Genomic DNA, 21,486 nt, shown 5'->3' with positions numbered 1-21,486 from the left:
GACCCCAAGTGCCGGGCTCTTCTGACATGGAGCTCTGTGTGACTGCACTCACCATACGCCCATGAAGTTGACCCTCTACACATGAAAAAAGAGTTCTAGACCTTATTAAATAACATAAGAACAAGAAGCTGAAACAAAAGAAGAAAAACAAACTTCACATACATATTAAAGAGCTTTAGAACACCCAGACCCATAGGTCAAGAATACCATTCACATCTCAGTTGGAGGACAAGCTAAAGAGCAGATGTCTCTACTCCCTTCAACCCAGACTGTAGAACTGACAAGAAGCTGTAGTATGTATAGATAAATTGGAAATAGGTTGCTAAGCATTAAGTCAGGCTTTATTCCAAAGTATAATGCCTTTAGCTAGTCAAAGGGTATTTCATGATGATAGACTAATACCAGAGCAAAAAAGAGGAGGAGATATTACTGGTTTCCTTTGTCCTAATAACTCATGCTTTTGGGGCTTAGAAGTTCAACATGAGCTTCACTTCCTAGAGGCTTATATAAAGAACTTCCTGTTGGCACTGGCTCCAAACAAGGCCTTTCGTATTTCTGGCATCTTTTGCCAGGATAAGAGATCCAGTCGACTTTCCAGAGTATTGGAAACCATTATTCTCTGATCACCACTGTAGACCTCCACACCTCCAGCCGCATCTGTAGCCAGTTGCACCTCTCTGTCAACTTGGACTTCCACACGTTTGTGGGAGACTGTCATGTATTGAGGGATGGCTTTTTGCACTGCAGCCTCCACCAGGAGGAGGTCCTGTGGCCTGCAGCGTACAATCACCACAGGCTCCAGCAGTCGGAGCAGACCCTGGAGCACTAGTTTATCCAGCAGCCCCTGGTAAAATTCTGGGTCTGCCACAATCCTGCTGAGTCTCAGCTTTGCATCATTCAGCAACTCTGAGATGAGGTCGTTTCGGGCTCTCAGGACTTTCAGCCTTGCCTGATTCCTCATGGTAGACATCTGGATTTTCTTCTGCTGCTCTATCTGCTTCTCTTTCTTCTCATAATACTCCATAATCTTCAGTCGTTGGGTTTGCACAAGGCGTCCTTTCTCAATGTTGAACTCTTCCTCAGCCTTGGCATCTATTTCTTCTGCCTTCTCATTGGCTTCCTGCTCAATGAAAGCCATCATGTGCTTAATCTGCTTCTGCACATTGACATCACTCAGGGCCATGGTTGCTCCTGGAAAGGGAGGTGGAGGGAGAACTGGTGGACTCTCTGGTTCCTTTGACTTAGGGCAGAGTTTCAGGAGTGTCTCCAGAGTTCCACGTTCTGAGCTGTGGAATGCATGAGGGGAGGAAGGATATAGTCAGAGTCCAAAGGGAAGGATCATGGAGACCATCTATTCATGAATCATTTGACAGATGAGGAAACTGAAGCCCAGAGAGGGAAAGCAGACTGTCCAAGGTCATACCCTAGTAGAACAGAGACCAAAACCTGGGTTCCCAGAGTTCCATTTCTACTACACTCACCACCTTTTTGTCATCAAATAATAATGAGATGATCAGGGCAGACCTCCAGAAGATTTCTAGTCAGCAATGACTCAATCACAGATAGCAAGTGGAGAGAATGGAAATGCCAAATTAATACAAAAATGGAAAGTGTAGGCACATTTTGGGTTGGAGAGCGCTGGAGAGAGTCATAAGAAACTTGTGGTTAAACAGGAAGGTTGCCTTGAAGCAAAATCCAGGAAGGTTGCCTTGAAGCAGAAAGATTTTTAGAGCCTCAAATGATACAAAGAGACAGAAAACTCATAGGCAGATGGTGGCATCCTGGAGAGAACTGCGAGGTGGGAGGGGTTGAAGGTAGTCTTTTAACTGGAAGTGGTTTCCAAACCTAGATGTACATATGAATCACCTAGGGGACTTTTCAGAAATACAGCTTTCCAGGCCCCACTCCAGACTACTGAATTAGAATTTCTGCCAGTAGGGTCTGGGAATCCATATCTTAAAAAGGACTCCCTGGACCCTCCTATACTGTTGGTGGGAATGTAAATTGGTGCAGTCACTATGGAGAACAGTATGGAGGTTCCTCAAAAAATTAAAAATAGAGTTGCCATATGATTCAGCAACCCCACTCCTGGGCATATATCCAGACAAAACTATAATTTGAAAAGATACATGCACCCCTATGTTCATAGCAGCACTATTTACAATAGCCAAGACATGGAAACAACCTAAATGTCCATCGACAGATGAATGGATAAAGAAGATGTGGTATATATATATATATATACAATAGAATATTACTCAGTCACAAAAAAAGAATGAAATAATGCCATTTGCAGCTACATGGATGGACTCAGAGATTATTGTACTAAACGAAGTAAGTCAGAAAGAGAAAGACAAATACCATTCGATATCACTTATATGTGGAATCTAAAATATGACATAAATGAACTTATCTACAAAAAAGAAACAGACTCACAGACACAGAGAACAGACTTGTGGTTGCCAAGGGGTAGGGGGTGCGGGGGAGGGTTGGATTGGGAGTTTGGGACTAGCAGATGCAAACTATTATATATAGAATGGATAAACAATACAGTCCTATTGTATAGCACAGGAAACTATATTCAATATCCTGTAATAAACCATAATGGAAAAGAAAAAAAAAAAAGACTCACTGGGATGCTTAATGAGCCCAGGAAAATGATATATGAAAAAAAATAAGACTAGCAATAAGGAGGTGGAAAATATTAAAAAGGACCAAACAGAAAATTTAGAGCTAAAGAATATAATAACTGAATTGAAAAATTCACTAGAGGTGTTCAACAACATACTTGATTATGGAGAGGAAATAATCAGCAAACTCGAAGACAGGCCATTTGAAATTATCTATTATTGTTGGAGAAGCAAATTTTTTTTAAAGTGAAGAAAGCCTAAGAGACATACGGAACACTATCAAGTGGATTAATATATGTATTATGCGAGCCCCAGAAGGTGAAGAGACAGAAAGAAAGGAGCAGAAAGCTTATTTGAAGAAATAATGGCTCCAAACTCCCCAAGTCTGAGGAAGGAAATAGACATCCAGATTCACAAACAAAAATGAGAAAGGAATCAAATCATGTCACTAAAACAAATCAGTGAAACACAAAGACATCAAGCGAGGGGCAAAAAAAGCTACAAAACAGACAGAAAACAATGAACAAAATGACAATAGCACATCCTTCTTTATAAGTAACTATTTTAAATGTAAATTAAACTCCCTAGTCAAAAGCTATAGAGTAGCTGAATAAATTAAAAAAAAACAATATCCAATTATATGCTGTCTACAGGAGACTCACTTTAGGTTTAAGAACACACATAAGCTGAAAGTGAAAGGATGGAGAAAGATATTCTGTGCTAAAGGTAACCAAAAGAGAGCAGGAGTGGCCATACTTATATCATATAAAATATATTTTAAGTCAAAAACTGTCATAAGAGTAAAAGAAGGACGTTTTATAATGATGAAAAGGTCAATTCACTAAGAAGATATAGTAACTATAGATATATATGCACCCAACATCAGAGTACCCAAATATATAAAGTAAACATTAACAGAACTGAAGGGAGTAATAGTCAGGAACACAGTAATATTAAGAGATGTCACTATCTCACTTCCAATAATGAATAAACTATCCAGAGAGAAGATCAATAAGGAAACAGAGGACTTTAACAATGATATAGATCAAATAGACCTAACAGACGACATAGCAAAATATTCCATCAACAGCAGCAAAACACACATTTTTCTCAAGCACAGTTTTAACACTCTCCAGCATGGATTACATGCTAGGTCACAAACAAAGTCTTAACAAACTTAAGAAGACTGAAATCATACCAAGTATCTTTTCTGACCACAATGGAATTAAGCTAGAAATCAGTAGCAGAAGGAAAAATGGAAAACACAAATCTGTAGAAATTAAACAACACGCTCTTGAACAACCAATGGATCAAAGAAGATATCTAAAGGGAAATTAGAAAATATCTTGAGACAAACAAAAATGAAATACACATACCAAAACGTGGGATGCAGCAAAAGCGGTACTAAGAAAAGTTTATAGTGGTAAAAGCCTACATCTAAAAAGAAAGATTTCAAATAAGCAACTTAACTTTATATATTAAGGAACTAGGAAAAGAAAAACTAAGTCCAAAATTAGCAGAAGGAAGGAAATAATAAAAATTAGGGCAGAAATAAATGAAATAGAAAAATGGAAAAAAATCAATGAAACTAAGAGTTAGCTTTTGAAAAGATAAAACTGACAACCTTTAGCTAGACTAAGAAAAAAAGAGAAGACTCAAATATATAAAATCAGAAATGAAAAAGAAGACATTATACTGATGCCACAGAAATAAAAAGCATTGTAAGAGACTACTCTGAACAACCATACACCAACAAATTGGAAAACCTAAAAGAAATGGATAAATTCCTAGAAACATACCACCTACCAAGACTGAACCATGCAGAAATAGAAAATCTGAACATATCTATAACTAGTAAGGAGATTGAATCAGTAATCAAAACCTCCTAACCAAAAAAAAAAAAAGCCCAAGACCAGATAGCCTCAAAGGAGAATTCTACAAAAATTTTTAGAAAAATTAATGCCAACTCCTGAAAACTCTTCCAAAAAACTGAAGAGGCGGGAACCCTTTCAAATTCATTTTAAGAGGTCAGCATTACCCTGATACCAAAGCCAGAAAGACACTACAAGAAAAGAAAACTGCAAGCCAATATCCCTGATGAACACAGATGCAAAAATCTCAACAAAATATTAGCAAACTGAATTCAATAGCACATTAAAAGAATTATACACCATGACCAAGTGGGATTTATCCCTGGAATGCAAGGATGGTTCAACATACAAAAATCAATCAATGCGATACACCACATTAACAGAAAGAAAGACAAAATCACATGATCATCTCAGTAGATGCAGAAAAGGCATTTGACAAAATTAAACACCCTTTCATGATTAAAAAAACAGTCAATGAACTAGGAATAGAAGGAAATTACCTCTATATAATGCAGGTCATATATGAAAAGTGCACAGCTAACCTCATTCATACACAACAGTGAAAAACTGAAAGCTTTTCCTCTAACATCAGGAATAAGGCAAGGATGTCCACTCTTGCCACTTTTATTCAACATAATATTGAAAGTCCTAGCTACAGCAATTAGACACGAGAAAGACATAAAATACATCAAAATTGGAGAGATACAAAATCAACATATAAAAAGCAATTGTTTCTATACAATAAAAATGAATAATCCAAAAGGAAAATTAAGAAAACAATTCCATTTACAATATCATCAAAAAGAACAAAATACTAGGAATAAATTTAACCAAGGAAGCTAAATACTTGAACACTAAAAACTACAAATCACTGCTGAAAGAATTTAAAGACACAAATAAATGGAAAGACATCCCATGTTCATGGTTTAGAAGACTTAATACTGTTCATACTACTGAAAGTGATCTACAAATTCAGTGTTATTCCTATCAAAGTCTCAATGGCATTTTTTGAAGAAATAAAAAAAAAATCCTAAAATTCATGTGAAACCACAAAGAACCCTGAATAGCAAAAACAATCTTGAAAGAGAACAAAGCTGTAGGCTTCACACTCCTAACTTCAAAATATATTACAAGCCTACAGTAATCGAAACAGCATAGTACTAGCAGACAGATAGACCAATATAATAGAATAGAGATCCTAGAAATAAACCCACACAAATACAGTAAAACAATCTTCAACAAGGGTGCCAAGACTACACAATGGGAATAGTCTCTTCAACAAATGGTACTAGGAAAACTAAATATCTCATGCAAAAGAATGAAATTGGACCCTCATCTTACATCATATACAGAAATCAACTCAAAATGGATTAAAGACTCCCATATGATCCAACAATCTCACTTCTGGATATTTATCCAAAAGAACTGAAAACAGGATCTCAAAGAGATATTTGCATTCCCATGTTCATTGGAGCTTTAGTCACAATAACCAAGAGGTGGAAACAACCTAAATGTCTATTGATGATTGAATGGATAAAGAAAATGTTATATATACATTGAATGAAATATTATTTTGCCTTAAATATGACAAGGAAATCCTGTCATATGCTACATAATGGATGAACCTTGAGGACATTATTATGCTAAGTGAAATAAGCCAGTCACAGGAAAAATACTGCATGATTACACTTAAATGAGGTATCTAAAGTAGTCAAATTCATAGGAGCAGAAAGTAGAATGATGGTTGCCAGGGGCCAGGTGGAGGGGAATTAGAAAGTTGTGTTTAATGGGTATAAAGTTTCAATCATGCAAGGTGAAAAAGAGATCTGCTATACAACAGTGTGCATACAGTTAATACTGTACTGTACACTTAAAATTTTGTTAAGAGGGTAGATTTCATGTTATGTGTTTTTTATAATTAAAACACAGGAATAAGGATGTCTGCTGTCCCAGAAAGATGCACCATTCACCAAGCTTGGTGGAAAAACAACCCCGTGTTTGTGACAAAGACCAAGACTTCGGGTTCAACCTTACAAACTGTCATTGGACGTTAAAAAGAAAATGATTTAGCCCACCCATTCCCCATTATTTTAGGATGTAATTTTTCTTAAACTGCACTTTTGTAAATAGAGCAAAACATTCTCTGCTACTAAATAAGACAAGTCCATTAAATATGTTTTTTAAAAAAAGGGCTCTCTGGGTAACCCTGCTAATCACCAGCTTTGGAAGCCACCATGAATGAAAGCAGAGAGAGTAAGAGATGAAGGAAGCCCCAGGTTAAGTGTGTAAAGGAAAAAATGTACCAGACAAATCCTTACCAGTCCGCTGCCAAGGGCCAGCCTTTGCTCTGGCACTGGGCATCTGTAGGCAGAATGTGGAACTTGGAACACGCACTGGAACCTGGCACTGTTGCTTCCTTCTTTCTGCAGACCCTCACAGTTTGACCAGGCAGCTTGAATCCAAAGAGCCAGACTGTCACTGGGGAAGGCGGGCCAAACCAGCCAAAAGGAGGCCAAGAGGAATTTCCTTGGCACAGAGGCCTCAGCTGGGGGCTACGCTTGCATGCCCAGAATCTCAATTAAGTTGGCACATGGTGGGCTTCAGCTCTGGGGTGGGCTCACCTTAACCAAGCTCTCAGAAACAGATACGTATGTGAACCCAGGCAGCCAGTTTATTAAGTTACTAGTGAAAAATACAGCTGTCATGTTGGCAGGTCATGGCCCTCTTTTCCTGTATGTGAGTCGCATGGGAAGCCAAATCCAAAGGTTGTTTTAGTGAGAAACCAGAGCAAGCAAAACTTGCCAGACAGTCTGTAGGAATACCACACCAGCCACAGGGGCTGGCATGCTCTGGTCCATCAGGGAGGACATCCTCTCCAAGCCCAGAGAGGGCTTAAGGAGGCATCACCGGCTTCCACAGTATGGTTGCTGGAGTAAGACTGCTGGAATTCAGATCCTACTTCTGCACTTAACATTTGTATGACTTTGGGAAAGCAGCTCATGCCTTGAAGCCTCAGTTCCTCCATCTGTAAAATGGAAATAATAATAGCATGCACATCATAGGATTATTGTGAGGCTTAAATGAAAGAAGTGAATGTTTAGCACACTGCTAAGCACAAAGTTAATCTTCACACTTGGTAGTTACTGTCATCATCAGCATCACTAGTACTACTACTACTATATTATTACTAGCTCTTCTCCTCCGCTTTAAGCCTCATCACAGTCACTCTTTTTGTGTTCAGAGTACTTATGACTGATTTGATTTCCACTCCCTAAAATAAGTGGAAACACATCCTAGTCTTGCTTCCTTATATTAAAATTAGTAGCCCTGCATGGAGTTTGGGGACCTCCCAGCACTTCATGGCACATTCACCCGTGGTCTCAGGTGGCCAGCCATATCGTTGGTGATGGTAGGTGAAGTCCTGGAATTCCAGGGCTCTTGGGCTGAGGCTGGGGCAGAGTCATCCCACAGCCTGTCACAGTCTCTGAATCTGCAGTCCTGAGTTCTCATGCTTCTTCTGTGACTCCCACTTCTACTCAGTCTATCAGTGCTGGGACTTGAAGGCAGCTGCAGGGTGGGGCAGGGCTAAAAGTCAGGAATTGAACAAGTAAGTGTCTCTGCAGGAACTCAGGTGCCCGAGTAATGTGTCTGGCAGATGTAACTTCCAGTCTGTCTGGGATGGGGATTATGAGCCCACTTGAGCCTGTGGCTTGAACAAAACAACAAAACGAACTAAGAAATGTGAAACACACATGTCTGCTCTTGCACGAGGGCACAGGATTCTCCACTCAGATAAGGCAGGCTTGCACTGTAAGTGGCATCCACCCCGCCCATGTTTGGGGCTGGGGGCAGATCTAGAGCTCTCCAAGACAGTCTTACTCCCATAAACTATTCAGTACTAGGGTTTCTTCATTGCCCCCCAGACACATCAGGCTCAGTCCTACCTAACAGCTCGTGGTCATACAGTTCTCTCAGCTACAATGCCTTCCTCTGCTTCTCTCCACTTACCTAAATCCCACCTACATCTTCAGCCCAGTTTGAGCCCCACTACCTCCTTGACCTCTGGACTCCTCCTCAAAATGACAGCATGGCCTATTTTCCAGATATAATTCAGAGCTGGATTTGGAGTCTTCTGATGCTCTAGTTACCTTCCTTCCTCCAGGAAATTCCTTGAGGACAAGAATCTCTTTCTCTAGCAGGGGCTGGATGCAGACAGGCACTGGTTAAACATGAATTGATTGGATTAAGGCCCTGAGGCTGGGGCAGGGGGGGTACTTTCTTTTTTATTGTAAAATGTAACACGCATTCAGAAAAGTGTATGGCTTAATGAATTATTATGAGGCAAATATCCTGTAACCAGCACCCGGCTCAAGCAGCAGGACATTGCCAGCATCCCCAGAAACCCCTTCTTACGACCTTAGGGAAGAAGACATTTCAAAACTGATGATTTTGTATTTGTAGGCATAAGAGGCGTTCTTAGAGGAAGTGTGGGCTTGGAAATCTCTCTTTCCCGGCCTTACCTGTGTGATCCGGTGTGCACCTTGGGGAATCCTCATCACCATTAGAGGGAGGAAGGGGTGGCAGGCGTGCTTGGTGGGCAAAATGTGTCTGTCGCCCTGGAGCCCTGCCCAGACCCTGAAGCAACTGTTCCTCATTCTAGCTGAGATTTGTGAGTAAGTCTGAGGGTGGATGTGTCTGGGTATGGGCTCCGTAACCCTGGATGAAAGGGAAGCAGCACCAAACCAGGGCCTCCAGACACTTAGAGATTACAGAGTGAGGAAGGGAAGGGGCTTTCCAGAGCTTGGAGCATGGGGCAACTTGCAGGGCCCAGGAAGTGGGCGAGGCAATTTAGAATACTAAATTTAAATACTAAACATGTGGGAAGGGGGACTTCCCTGATGGAGCAGTGGTTAAGACTCCATGCTCCCAACGCAGGAGGCCGGAGTTTGATCCCTGGTCAGGGAACTAGATCCCACATGCATGCCGCAACTAAGAGTTCTCATGCCACGACTAAGGAGCCGGTGAGCCGCAACTAAGAAGCCAGCGAGCCGCAACTAAGTAGCCCACCTGCTGCAACTAAGGAGCCCACGTGCCACAACTAAGGAACCAGCGAGCCGCAACTAAGGAGCACACATGCCACAACTAAGGAGCCCACCTGCCACAACCAAATAAATTAATTAATTAAATATTTATAAATAAATAAATAAATATGTGGGAAGGGGGCATTCCCTTTTCTGTCTTTCAACAAATATTTGTTGAACATCTACCATGTGCCAGGCACATGTGTAGGCACTGGAGATAGAGAACAAGCAGACACCACCCCACCTCCCAAGCCTACGACGTCATGAGGGAGACGAACAGGTAAACAGGAAATCACACTACAGTGTGATCCGTTAGGAATCAGCAGTTCCAAGAAAGCTAAGCAAATGAAGGGATCCAATCCCTAAAAGCCTCTCCCAAGCTCACCATGGGCTCTTTTATAATGAACTGCTCTGCAACCAGGTAAACCATGTAGTGGGTGGTTTGAGACACACCATTAGTGACCACACATGTTTTAACTGGAGGCAGGTCACCTGGAAAAGGTTAGCCAGTAGACAGTACTCATGAAGGAGGATTTATCCAAATAGGCAAGAATCGATCAAGCTGTGATGGATACCTGACTCGAAGCAATGCCTTGGGGTTTCCAGAGAGGACTTTGGTTCAGAAATATGGAAAGGTACCTGCACCCAACATGGGATGGGATAAAAGCCAGGAGAGTACACAGGCTGTGTGGCCGCAGGCTTCAGCTGAAGGAGTCGTCCTCTGAGCAAGGGGTCAAGCTGGGAGGGAGAAGTACAGATGGGCACTGAAGAACAAACAATTCTGAGAAGCAGGAAGAGAGAGTGAGATCGTCTAGACAGGGAGAACACTGTGGGCAGAGACACCGTGCTGGGAATGTGTAGGAGGTCTGAGTGCAGAGAACAGATTGGTGTGGCAGCAGCAGACAGGCCTGCAGTGGCAGTGGGAGTGAGTGATGTCTAGAAAGACGGAGTTCAACTGGGGAAGGTTTGAAATGTCAGACTGAGAGCTGGGACATTAGGCTAAGGAGCCCTATCAAAGGCTTCTCAGTAGGGATGTAACTTGGCCATACCTGGGTTTAGAAAGATTAGCCTGGTGGTGGTAGAGGCAGGAGAGCCTGGCTGTAAGTAAATCCCAGGTCGAGACTGCATGGATGAGGGCTTGGACATGAACAGGAGATGGAAGGAGATGTGGTACAAGAGCCGGCAGGTTTGATGACTCAGGGACCGGCCCTGGCAGCACCTGCTGCAGCTCCACCCACAGGGCTGAGCAGCTCAGCTCAGCTCAGCGTGAAGATGTGGGAAAGCGGGTGTGATGCACCCTGCTCCCTCCGGAACCAGCTGGGGGGAGAGAAAGCAGCAGCCAGCGAGTTCATGTGGTCTGAAAGTAAAAGGAGACACCCAGAGCAGAAATCAGAGAAGTGTCCACAAAGCTTTATCTCTGCTTCAGCTGCTGATAACTAAGGGGCCACATACAGTTTTAATCTAAGAACTCCATCCCAGTGGCAAAGCAGGCTTTGGTTGGGGCTAGAGAAAGCTAATGCCCACTAGAGCCAGGCAGGTAATATAAAGGAGAGAACCAGGCAGGGTCAGAAACATTTCTCCCCAAATAATTTACATTAAGAATTCACAACTTAGGGCTTCCCTGGTGGCACAGTGGTTAAGAATCCACCTGCCAATGCAGGGGACACGGGTTTGATCCCTGGTCCAGGAAGATCTCACATGCCACGGAGCAACTAAGCCCATGCGTCACAGCTACTGAGTTTGCGCTCTAGAGCCCGCGAGCCACAATTACTGAGCCCACGTGCCACAACCACTGAAGCCCACGCGCCTAGAGCCCGTGCTCCGCAACAAGAGGCCACTGCAATGAGAAGCCCACGCACTGCAATGAAGAGTAGCCCCCGCTCGCCACAATTAGAGAAAGGCCTCACGCAGCAACGAAGACCCAACGCAGCCAAAAAAAATAAATAAAATAAACAAATTTATATATATAAAAAAAAGAATTCACAACTTGATTTCTCCTTTTCAAACATCTGCAGGAAGGTTACTTCAAAGGAGTCAAGTTCCCCCCAAGAGCAATTTGCCACAAAATGCATAGCTAAAGGTTTTCAGTGGTGGTTCCCCCCACCTGCAAAAAAAAGGCCCTTCTGTTTCATCCCTGCCTAAAGGGCCCAGGCTTCTGCTGCCTTTTGGAAATGGGGACTTGGGGGGCACAAGATCTGATATTTTAGAGAAGCCGGAAATCCCATTTGAAAAGTAAAATCCATTTATCTTTTTTCTTTGTCTTATTGTAATAAAATATACATAAGTTTTTTATCAGTTTAACCACTAAGTAATGTTCAGTGGCATTAAATATATTCACATTGTTGTGCAACGGACATCTCCAGAACTCTGTACCCATCAAACACTAACCCCCATTCCCTCCTCCCCCTAGCCCCTGGCAACCACCATGCTACTTTGTGTCTATGAATTTGATAATTCTACGAACCTCATATAGGTGGAAGCATTTAATATTTGTCCTTTGTGACTGACTTATTTCGCTTAGCATAATGTCTTCAAGATTCATCCATGTCACAGCACTTGTCAGAATTTCCTTCCTTTATAAGGCTGAATAACATTCCATTGTATGTACATATCACATTTTGTTCAGTCATCAATGGACATTTGGGTTGCTTCCACCTTTTGGCTATTGTGAATAACATTCCTCTGAATGTGGGTATACAAATATCTGTTCAAGTCTCTGCTTTCAATTCTTTGGTGTACTTACCTAGAAGTGGAATGAAAATGTATGGGTTACTGTGATTTGCCGTACAAAACATTTGGAAAACACTGACTTCAAGTGAATCCACTCTCCTTTGAAAACAACCATCGTTACTGAACTGAGTAACGTACTGAGCCTGCGCCCTAGAGCCCACGAGCCACAACTACTGAGCCCGCGTACCACAACGGCGCCTAGAGCCTGTGCTCTGCAACAAGAGAAACCACCCTAATGAGAAGCCCATGCACAGCAATGAAGACCCAACGCAGCCAAAAATAAAAATTAATTAATTAATTTTTTAAAAATTATTTCACTATCATTGTAAAGGGGATGACAGTTAGTCCTGCCCCAATGACATCTGCTGGAAATTCCTATCTTTAACTGAAGGTCTCAGGAATGCAGAGTTTAGGATACAGCTATGGTGTTCGTTTTGTTTTATTCCATTAGTCTTTTTCTCTTTAGGTTGGATATTGCTATGTCTTCAATGTCACAGGTACTTTCTTCTACAGTGTCCAGTCAGCTGTTAAGCTCAGTCAGTGAATTTTTCATTTCAGGTATTGTATTCTTAAACTCTAGAAGTTCGATTTGGTTCCTTTTTTTATTTATTTATTTATTTTTGGCTGCATTGGGTCTACGTTGCTACGTACGGGCTTTCTCTAGTTGTGGCGAGCGAGGGCTACACTTCGTTGGGTTGTGCGGGCTTCTCATTGTGGTGGCTTCTCTTGTGTTCCCTGCATTGGCAGGCAGATTCTTAACCACTGCACCACCAGGGAAGCCCTTGGTTCCTTTTTATATCTTCCATTTCCTTCCTCCCCATGTTCACATTTTCCTTTAAATCTTTGGGTTTATTTCTAATTCCTTTTTAAGTCTTTGCCTGCTAATTCCATTACCTCTGTCATTTCCGGGTTTGCTTCTATTGACTGATTTTTCTGGTTACAGTTCTCTATTCTTTACATATCTAGTGATTCTTGACCTTCTGAAATTTATGTTGTTTAATGTCTTTATTTTGTTGTTGTCCTTAAAAAAATGATGAAATTTGTTTTGCTCAGCAGTTATCATAACAGTGGATAAACTCGTTCTATAGGAGGCTTGGAGGTCTAGAATTGCTTTTACTTTAGGGCTAATTTAGCCCTCATACTAACGCATAACCCTTCTGGAGTTTCTACTGATTTCTCTGGACACTCAATAGGTCTCTTCACATTGGCTGGTTGAAACTCAAACATCCCCCAGCCCTGTGTGAGCCCTGGGAACCAATCAGCTCATGTTCCCTGGCAGTTCTTTGCCTACCATGGTGGAGTTTCACTCTATGCATGAGCAACTTAGTATCAGCAACAGACTCAAGAGGACACTCCCTCCTCTCTGGTACTCAGCCTTGAAAAGTCTCCTCAGCTATCTCCTCAGCTGTCTCTTTGACTCAGCAAGACCACCATGGTCAACTTTGGTTCCCCCTTACTGTGCTGCAATTCAGAAAGTACTTCCAGCAGAAAGGGTAATAGTAGAGCTTGCCTCATTTGTTCCTTTCTTTCAGGAATCACAGTCCTGTGCTACGTTCAATATCTGAAAACAGTGGTTTCATATATTTTGTGCACGTTTTGAATTGCTTACATTAGGAAGGTATATAGGTTGAACATGTCCCTGCAAAATTCATATGTTGGAACCTAATGCCCAAAGTAATGGTCTTAGTAGGGGCCTTCGAGAGGTGAGTAGGTCATGAGGGTAGAGCCCTCATGAGTGGGATTAGCGCCCTTATAAAAGAGGCCCAACAGAGTCCCTTTGCCCCTTCTGCCATGTCTGCAACCCAGAAGAGGGCCCTCCCCAACCATGCTGGTACCCTGATCCTGGATTTCCATCCCCCAGAACTATGAAAAATAAATTTCTGTTGTTTATTAGCTACCCAGTGTGCGGCATTTTGTTATAGCAGCCCGAATGGACTAAGACAGATGTAGGTCTGGTAGAAGTGGGAATCTCTGCTCCCACTGCGTGAAGCACATTCAATATAGTGATCCACTCCTCCAACCTCTTCTCAAGAGGCTGCGGTGCAAGGAACAGAAGCTGTCAGTGGCTAACTGAACAGAAAAGGAACCTCCAAGGATCATGCATAGCACACAAGATAGTGGGCAGGCTAGAAAAGCTGCTCAAGACTGTCTTCACAGGAACCACGCCCAACACACGCCTCAGGACCTGCTCTGATGAGAAAACTACTTCTGGTATCATTGCTGCCACCAAATTCTAGATAGTCAGTGTGTACAGCAGTCACTTCTGCACCAGGAACTCAGTTACACCACAACCAACACCACCACCCACCCTATGTACCACTTCCTGTGTTTAGTACTGAGTTGTGTACCCAACACTAAAGCTGCAACCTCCAGAAAGTGTGCCCTGTATTTAACTCTAGTCACTTTAGCTCTTGAGTCTGACAATGAAAGCAGGAGTCTGTAACTTTCGGCTTCCATAAGGGGTGATCTTTTCTTCCTACCACGACTTACAAAGTGGAAGATTTCCCAAATTCAAAATGTGCTTATAATACTCAGTGACCACAACATCCACTATGCAAGAACAATCATAAATGAGTCTTGGATAGTTTTCTGGCACTCTTAGTACTGAAGCCTGGAATAAAATCATTAATTTCATTTCTGGAAGAGGGATCTATGATCCAGCCTCCTTTGGACCTTTTAAGAGGTGGTCACTCCCAGATCATATGAGTATTCTGCACCAGCAACCTCTAAAGAAGTGTCCTTTTCATGATTCAGCAATGGTGGCAATGCCATCAGTTATAACGACTGGTCTCCTGACCTAGGCTGCAGCAAAAGATAGTTAGAAATGAAGATCGGAAAACATCATTAAAGATGCTTGAGCCCAAATTCTCAGAGGCTGGTGTTTACTTCTGAGTTCCTGGTATGTAATGAACTGGAAAAAAGAGATCTAGATGCATTCTAGAAACATAACTAGAAATGAAAAACAAGTGAGCCAGATTTATTGGATTTTTTTATCATTCTGATCATTAGGAACCATTGACCTTTAAGAAACTGCTGCAGTGTTTAAGCCATTAGTATCTTAGCTAAAAAATTGTGCAATGTATATTACATCTGAGCCCTAAGAGAAAAGGATGCAGATGGGAGGTTTTAGTGGCGGGAAGGAAAAGAGGAATAGGTGTGGCACATAGCATGATGCTATGAAGGTGGGACAGGTGGAGTCTGGGAAGCAAGAGAGCCCTGGGGAATGAAGAGTCTGCAGTCTGAAAAGAGAAAAGAAGCTTAACTGAAGAGCAGAGGGGATGGGGTAAAAGGATGATAACCACTTTACCTCCTTACCAGTAACTCTAAGAAGGAAATTTGAAGGGGGAAAAGTGTACCTACTATCAGCCAAGAATTAGGGATTCACACCAAGCATGGATTCATGTACTGACAAACCAACTGACTGAAATTTGAAACAAATCATAGATTTGACTTAGATCCTTCTCACTTCCTTCTTCCCTTGAAATCTGCTTTTCCTAAAGTTCTTTATTTCTAGTATAGCTTGGGGAGGCCTAGAAACTTTGACTGGTGGGCAACAATCCAGATGTAATAGATATTGCTGGTTGCCTCCCCAGCATATATTCCCCCCATGCCTACCGCCCGCTGTGCAGGAACCATAGAATCTAAGTGGGATTAAAATCCTGGCCTTGGGGTGGGCCCTGATAGGCCTAATCAGGATAGTCCCAATCCCTTGTCACAGTGATGGTTTCAGGGATGGCCAGTAGCCCAGGCCTAAGGCAACGAGCATCTGACATTCTGCTGGCCACCATGATGAACTCAGCTAATCTGATCAGAGGAAGTCCAAGACTTATGTGTAATCAGTGAGTCAAGAGAAGCTCTTTCTCCTCCTGGGCAGTGTGGTGTACAGGTGGTAATGCCTGGACCTGGCACAACCATTTTGTTTTCAAGAGAGAAAGCAACCTAAGTAGGAAGTTGGCCCAAAGAGTAGAGAAAAACTGAGAGAAGTACAGAAAAAAATAGAACCAGAGTTTTGATCAAGCCATGCCCAAAGCTTGAGCTACTTCTGTATGCTTCAGTCAAAGAAGTCCATATACTCCCTTTGCTGTTGAAGCCAATTTGGGTTGACTTTCCTACTACTTGCAACCCAAAGCATCATGACACCAAATGATCCACTGGAATCCAGTTTTCCATTTTGGGGGTAAATGTGAGGGAACACAAACAAAATGACAGACACTTAATGTCCTTCTGGAGATCTACTCTCAGCTTGATTGAGGCAGTTGGTCTCATAGTTAGGCACCAAGAGGAGATGGGAAAGTTTTTAAAAGTAAGGAAGATGGGCTTCCCTGGCGGCACAGTGGTTGAGAATCTGCCTGCCAATGCAGGGGACACGGGTTCGAGCCCTGGTCTGGGAGGATCCCACATGCCGCGGAGCAACTAAACCCGTGAGCCACAACTACTGAGCCTGCGCGTCTGGAGCCTGTGCTCCGCAACAAGAGAGGCCACGACAGTGAGAGGCCCGCGCACCGCGATGAGGAGTGGCACCCGCTCTCTGCAACTAGAGAGAGCCCTCGCACAGAAACGGAGACCCAACACAGCAAAAAATAATAATTAATTAATTAATTAATTAATTAATTTTAGAAAAAAAGTAAGGAAGAAAACTAAAATAAGGAGGATAAAAACAGAGGAGATTACAAAGGAATAGAGAGAAGGAATACATCAATGGAATCATATGTCAATGGATAACGCCTCAGAGTTATCCCAGCCCTTCCCCATGCTGTGTTACCAAGACCTGTGGACTTGGTCATCTAAATATCCTGCTAGGGACTTCCCTGGTGGTGCAGTGGTTAAGAATCCACCTGCCAGTGCAGGGGACACGGGTTCGAGCCCTGGTCCGGGAAGATCTCACATGCCACGGAGCAACTAAGCCTGTGTGCCACGACTACTGAGCCTGCGCTCTACAGCCTGTGAGCCACAACTACTGAGCCCACGTGCCACAACTACTGAAGCCCACGTGCCACAACTACTGAAGCCCACGTGCCACAACTACTGAAGCCCACGTGCCTAGAGTCCATGCTCCACAACAAAAGAAGCCACTGCAATGAGAAGCCCGCACACCACAACGAAGAGTAGCTCCCGCTCACCACAACTAGAGAAAGCCCACGCACAGCAACAAAGACCCAATGCAGCCAAAAATTAATTAATTAAAATATCCTGCTACTCATGGCCTCCTCTTCATTTTCACAGCCATGCCTGGTTCAGACCTTCGTGACCTCTCTCACTTTCTCTGCCTTCACTCTCGTCCCCTCTAAATCCATGTTCTAACACCACTCCCAGAATGATCTTCTCAAAAGACAGCTCTAAACTTGTGATTTCCTACTGAAAAACTTTTAATGCCTCCTTCATGTGGAACATGGGAAGTAGCATGAGCTCAGAAGACTGATCATTTTGAAAGCTAGCTATGCCACTTACCAGCTACAAGACTTTGGGCAAATTTCTGAATTTCTCTGCACATCACCTATCTCAACTGTAGTGATAATAGTAACAGAGCAAAGATTCCTTTGGTTACCAGTGACAGAAAACCAACCCACACCCACTAGGCAAAAAGGGAGGGGGGACTTGTTAAATCAAGTGACTAACTGAAGACCAGTAGTACAACAGGGTCCCAGGGATAACCAGAAATAGGAACTCACGAATATCCTGTGAGTCCCTTCCATTCTTCAAGGTTCTGGTGGAGCCCTGCATGCCCGGGTGGGGCCCTGCATGCCCTTAACGTGGCTTCCAGAGGCCCATGGCCTGGCAGCATCACACAGTTCTCAATTACATACAAATCAGTTCCCCTGCACCACTAATCCTGCGCTCTGTCCACCTACATGGCTCACCATTCCCAAGAAGTTGTGTGCTGTTCCTTCTTGCTGGGGGGCAGGGCTGTCTTTCCCAGGCATTCTTATCTTACTCCTATTGGCCTTTTAAACCCCAAGCCAATGACACCCTTCTGCAAATCCTTCCTCAGCACATGTAGAGCTAGGTACTAACAGCCTCCCTGCACTTCCCGAAGACTGTTCTTTATCCTCTACCACAGCACTGACCACATTATATAGTAATTATTTGTTGAGATCTGTTTGGTCCTTCCAGCTAACCCATCATTGGGCTGACCTGGGCATCCAGGATAATTCTCCCGTCTCCCTCCTGCTCTACATTCAACTGGTGGAATCAGTCCAGAGCTCAAAGTACTCCTGGCAGTCAGTCTTGGCTTTTCTATGTGCCAAAGGGATGAGGTCACCATCATCAATGAAGTCACCACTGCATGATTCATCTGACATCAGTTGCGCACTTGGAGTGTTCTGATATTCCCAGAGCTTCTCCCAAAGCATCCAGAACCTGGAGTCCCTTCCATTTTTCAAGGTTCTAGAGCTAATCCTCCAGCTCTCTGGATCCCAGGTAAATATCTGCCTCACTGAAAAGCAGCATGAGAACTGAGAGGCTGGAGTCCTCAGTGGGGGAAGCCTCCATCCTCCAGTCCTGGGACAGACCTCATTATCCCTCAAAAAGGCCGTCCCCATGTCTCTAGCAACTGCTTCTCCCCTGGCCCAAAGCTTTTACCAGGATCTCTCAGGACACATTGTGAAGAACCCTAGCATTCTCAAAGGTGAGCCCTGATCTCACCCTTATGGATGAGCTCACATTTATAGATGAGAAAGCTGAGGTCCCGAGAACAGAAGTGGCATGCTCAAGGTCACACTGCTAAGTACTGTCAGAGCCAGAACCAAATGCCCTCTCTAGGCTGAGTGCATCCGGTAGCTCCTTAACCTCTCCTGATAGACCCTCCTTTCAGAATTCCAGTCCCAGCAAATGCTGTCTGAAGAAGCAGTCCTGTAGGCAAAGGGGGCAAGTCCTCCTTTCTTCCCCTCTAGAAGGAAGTGGCAGAGACTAGTCTTGAACCAAGATCTGACTTCAAGGCACTGAACTGCCTTCCTTAACCTGTCATTCAGTACATAAAAAATATCTTCCAGATTCACTGCATAACCTAAAGCAGCTGGCAATGTAAATACCCACACTCAGACACAAATGGAGGGGTCTGGTGAGACGTCCAGTGGGACTCCACAAGGAACTTCCAAGAATCCAGGAAGTCTTGCAGGACAGTGGAAATCAGATTTGGGGTTTGAGAGTTGAGGCCTGGGAAGTGTGGCGTGAGGACATAACTTGAGCATTTCCCAAAGTGTGTTCCAAGTCCTTGAATGCTGGAATTAGCTGGAAGCCTTTGAGATAACCACTTCACCTCTCTTCGTCTCAATTTGCTTACCTACAACCTCAGGGAGATCTAAGGGAGGTGGTCCAGTTGACCTCTTCGGTGCCTCTCAACACAGCATTTTCTGATCCTGTGAATTGATGAAAGGAAGCGATTTATCTCCTGTCAGCAAGGGGAGGGAGGGTGTGGTGTCAACGTGCAGAGTATCCTCTGCCCCCCCCCCTCCCCCAGGGCCTAAAGTTAGAACCAGCACTGTTGGCGAGTGAACGAGACCTGGCCTGACGGGTGTTTCCAAGCATCACCCAGGCAGGAGGGCAGGGGTTGTTGCCTGGATCACAGGCCACGTCTCAGAGCTCTAGAGTGTATCACTCCTCAGGGATCACAACCTAACACCTTCGAGGGACACTAGGACTGTGAAGGGGCCTCAGAGAATGTCGCCTCTAGGGGGAGCACAGGTACACCCGCCGCATCCAGAGTCGCAGAGTCTCCTTTTTTTGGCTGGTGCCGGGCTGCGTCAGTGGTTCAAGATGCTGTAACTCCCTTAGACACCAGTTTCGTAGTAAATGACTCAAGCTCTGCCGTGAACAGCATGGGGTAGTGGGGATGGTGGGAGGCGGGACGGAGCAGTAAGCCAGGAGTCCCTACTTTCCAGCTCAGGGACCACCGCCACCCCTCCCCCATCACCCCGTGCGCCTTAAAAAAAAATTTTTTTTTTTATCTCTCTTGCCCTTTCTTCGTTCCTGATTTCTAGTTCTGTTGTGCACTTAGAGGCCGACAGAATGGATACTGCCTTCCGGGTGGAGTTTAAATATACGTGAATAATTTTTCATGACTATTGCGTCATAAGAGTCGTCGCGGTTCCCCAAGAGGCCTCCACGTCTTCTCCCAGCATCGGAGCCTGTGGACGCTTCTGGGCGCTGCGCGCACTTTCGCGAGGAGCCCTCGGCTCCTCGCGAACGCTGGTCGTTCGGCCCCCTCCCCCAGTCTCACCTTCCTCCCCGTCGCTCCTCCTCGGCTCCTCCTCCTCGCCCCCTCCCCACAGCCCTCGCGGGGAGTCAAGCTAGGGTGAGCCGGCAAGGCCGAGTGGCGGCCGCGGGCGGGGCGCGGGGCGCGGGAGCCGGCAGGCGGGCGGGCGGGGGCGCAGAGCCGGCAGCCCGCAATCCGGGGAGTCGCCTGGGCCCGCCCTCCTCCGGGGCTGAGCGGGGAGGGGGCCCGGGCCGGCGCTGGGCGGGGAGAGCCGCCTGGCCCCTCCCCTCCGCCGCCCTCCCCAAAGTTGCCGTCTCCCCCGGGGCCGGCCAGTCTTATGATCCAGCGGATCCTCTTGGGGAGGCCGGACCGGGGAGAGGGCGCGGGCGCCGAGCGGCTGGGGCAGCGGGCGGGCGCGGCGACCGGGGCCCAGGCGGGGATCCGGGCAGCGACCGAGGCGGCGGCAGCGCCCCGGGCCCGCCGCCCCCTCCCCTCGGGCGGGGGGAGCCGCTGCATGGGGCCGGGGGGTCGGCCCTGCTGCACTGAGCGGCGGCGGCGGCGGACCCCCCAGGCGGGCTGGGGCTGAGCCCGGGGCCGGGGCGGGGGCTCCGGGGGGACCATGCCCGGAGGCCGGCCGGCCGCAGCATGGCTCACGGGCCCGGCGCGCTGATGCTCAAGTGCGTGGTGGTCGGCGACGGGGCGGTGGGCAAGACGTGCCTACTCATGAGCTATGCCAACGACGCCTTCCCGGAGGAGTACGTGCCCACCGTCTTCGACCACTACGCAGGTAAGCCTCGGAAGTGCTGACTAAGGGGCCGCTCCCCGGGCCGGGAACTTTGGAGCAACTTTGGCTGAGCCCCCTCACCGCCTCCCCTGCGCGCGCTCCCACCCCTCCCCCGCCGCGCCCTCCGCCGGGCGTCCGGCCCCACCCCCAGGCTTTCCCTCTGGCAGCCTGCGGGACCCAGCCCTCTTCCCACCCCCAA

At 45.3% G+C, this 21,486-nt stretch overlaps 2 protein-coding genes across 7 annotated transcripts in view; one reads left to right on the top strand and one right to left on the bottom strand.

The window, feature by feature from the left end:
* Positions 1–323: 323 nt before the first annotated feature.
* ATP6V1E2 (ATPase H+ transporting V1 subunit E2) lies at positions 324–20,716 on the bottom strand. 6 transcript variants are annotated; one of them, XM_007190069.2, is made up of 6 exons: positions 20,528–20,715; positions 19,592–19,667; positions 10,632–10,939; positions 10,222–10,320; positions 6,820–7,526; positions 324–1,286 (listed from the first exon to the last, which is right to left on the bottom strand). In XM_007190069.2, the coding sequence occupies exon 6, from the start codon at positions 1,181–1,183 to the stop codon at positions 503–505; it is 681 nt and encodes a 226-aa protein (XP_007190131.1). In that variant the 5' UTR covers positions 1,184–1,286; positions 6,820–7,526; positions 10,222–10,320; positions 10,632–10,939; positions 19,592–19,667; positions 20,528–20,715; the 3' UTR covers positions 324–502. The 6 variants fall into 6 exon arrangements, with proteins under 6 accessions (XP_007190131.1, XP_007190133.1, XP_057414027.1 ...); XM_007190071.2 differs by lacking the exon at positions 10,222–10,320; XM_057558044.1 differs by lacking the exon at positions 10,222–10,320 and having other exon boundaries at positions 10,632–10,899.
* Positions 20,717–20,868: 152 nt separating this feature from the next.
* RHOQ (ras homolog family member Q) overlaps positions 20,869–21,486 on the top strand; it is a 38,325-nt gene continuing 37,707 nt past the window's right edge. The window contains exon 1 of the mRNA XM_007190065.2: positions 20,869–21,290. Within this exon, the coding sequence (XP_007190127.1) occupies positions 21,149–21,290 (142 nt within the window). The 5' untranslated portion in view covers positions 20,869–21,148. The remainder of the gene's footprint in view (positions 21,291–21,486) is intronic.

The sequence above is a fragment of the Balaenoptera acutorostrata genome, chromosome 12, assembly GCF_949987535.1.
Source record: "Balaenoptera acutorostrata chromosome 12, mBalAcu1.1, whole genome shotgun sequence".
Classification (NCBI taxonomy): Eukaryota; Metazoa; Chordata; class Mammalia; order Artiodactyla; family Balaenopteridae; genus Balaenoptera; species Balaenoptera acutorostrata.
Note: the sequence above shows the minus strand (reverse complement) of the source record. Positions and strands in the feature narration are given on the sequence as shown.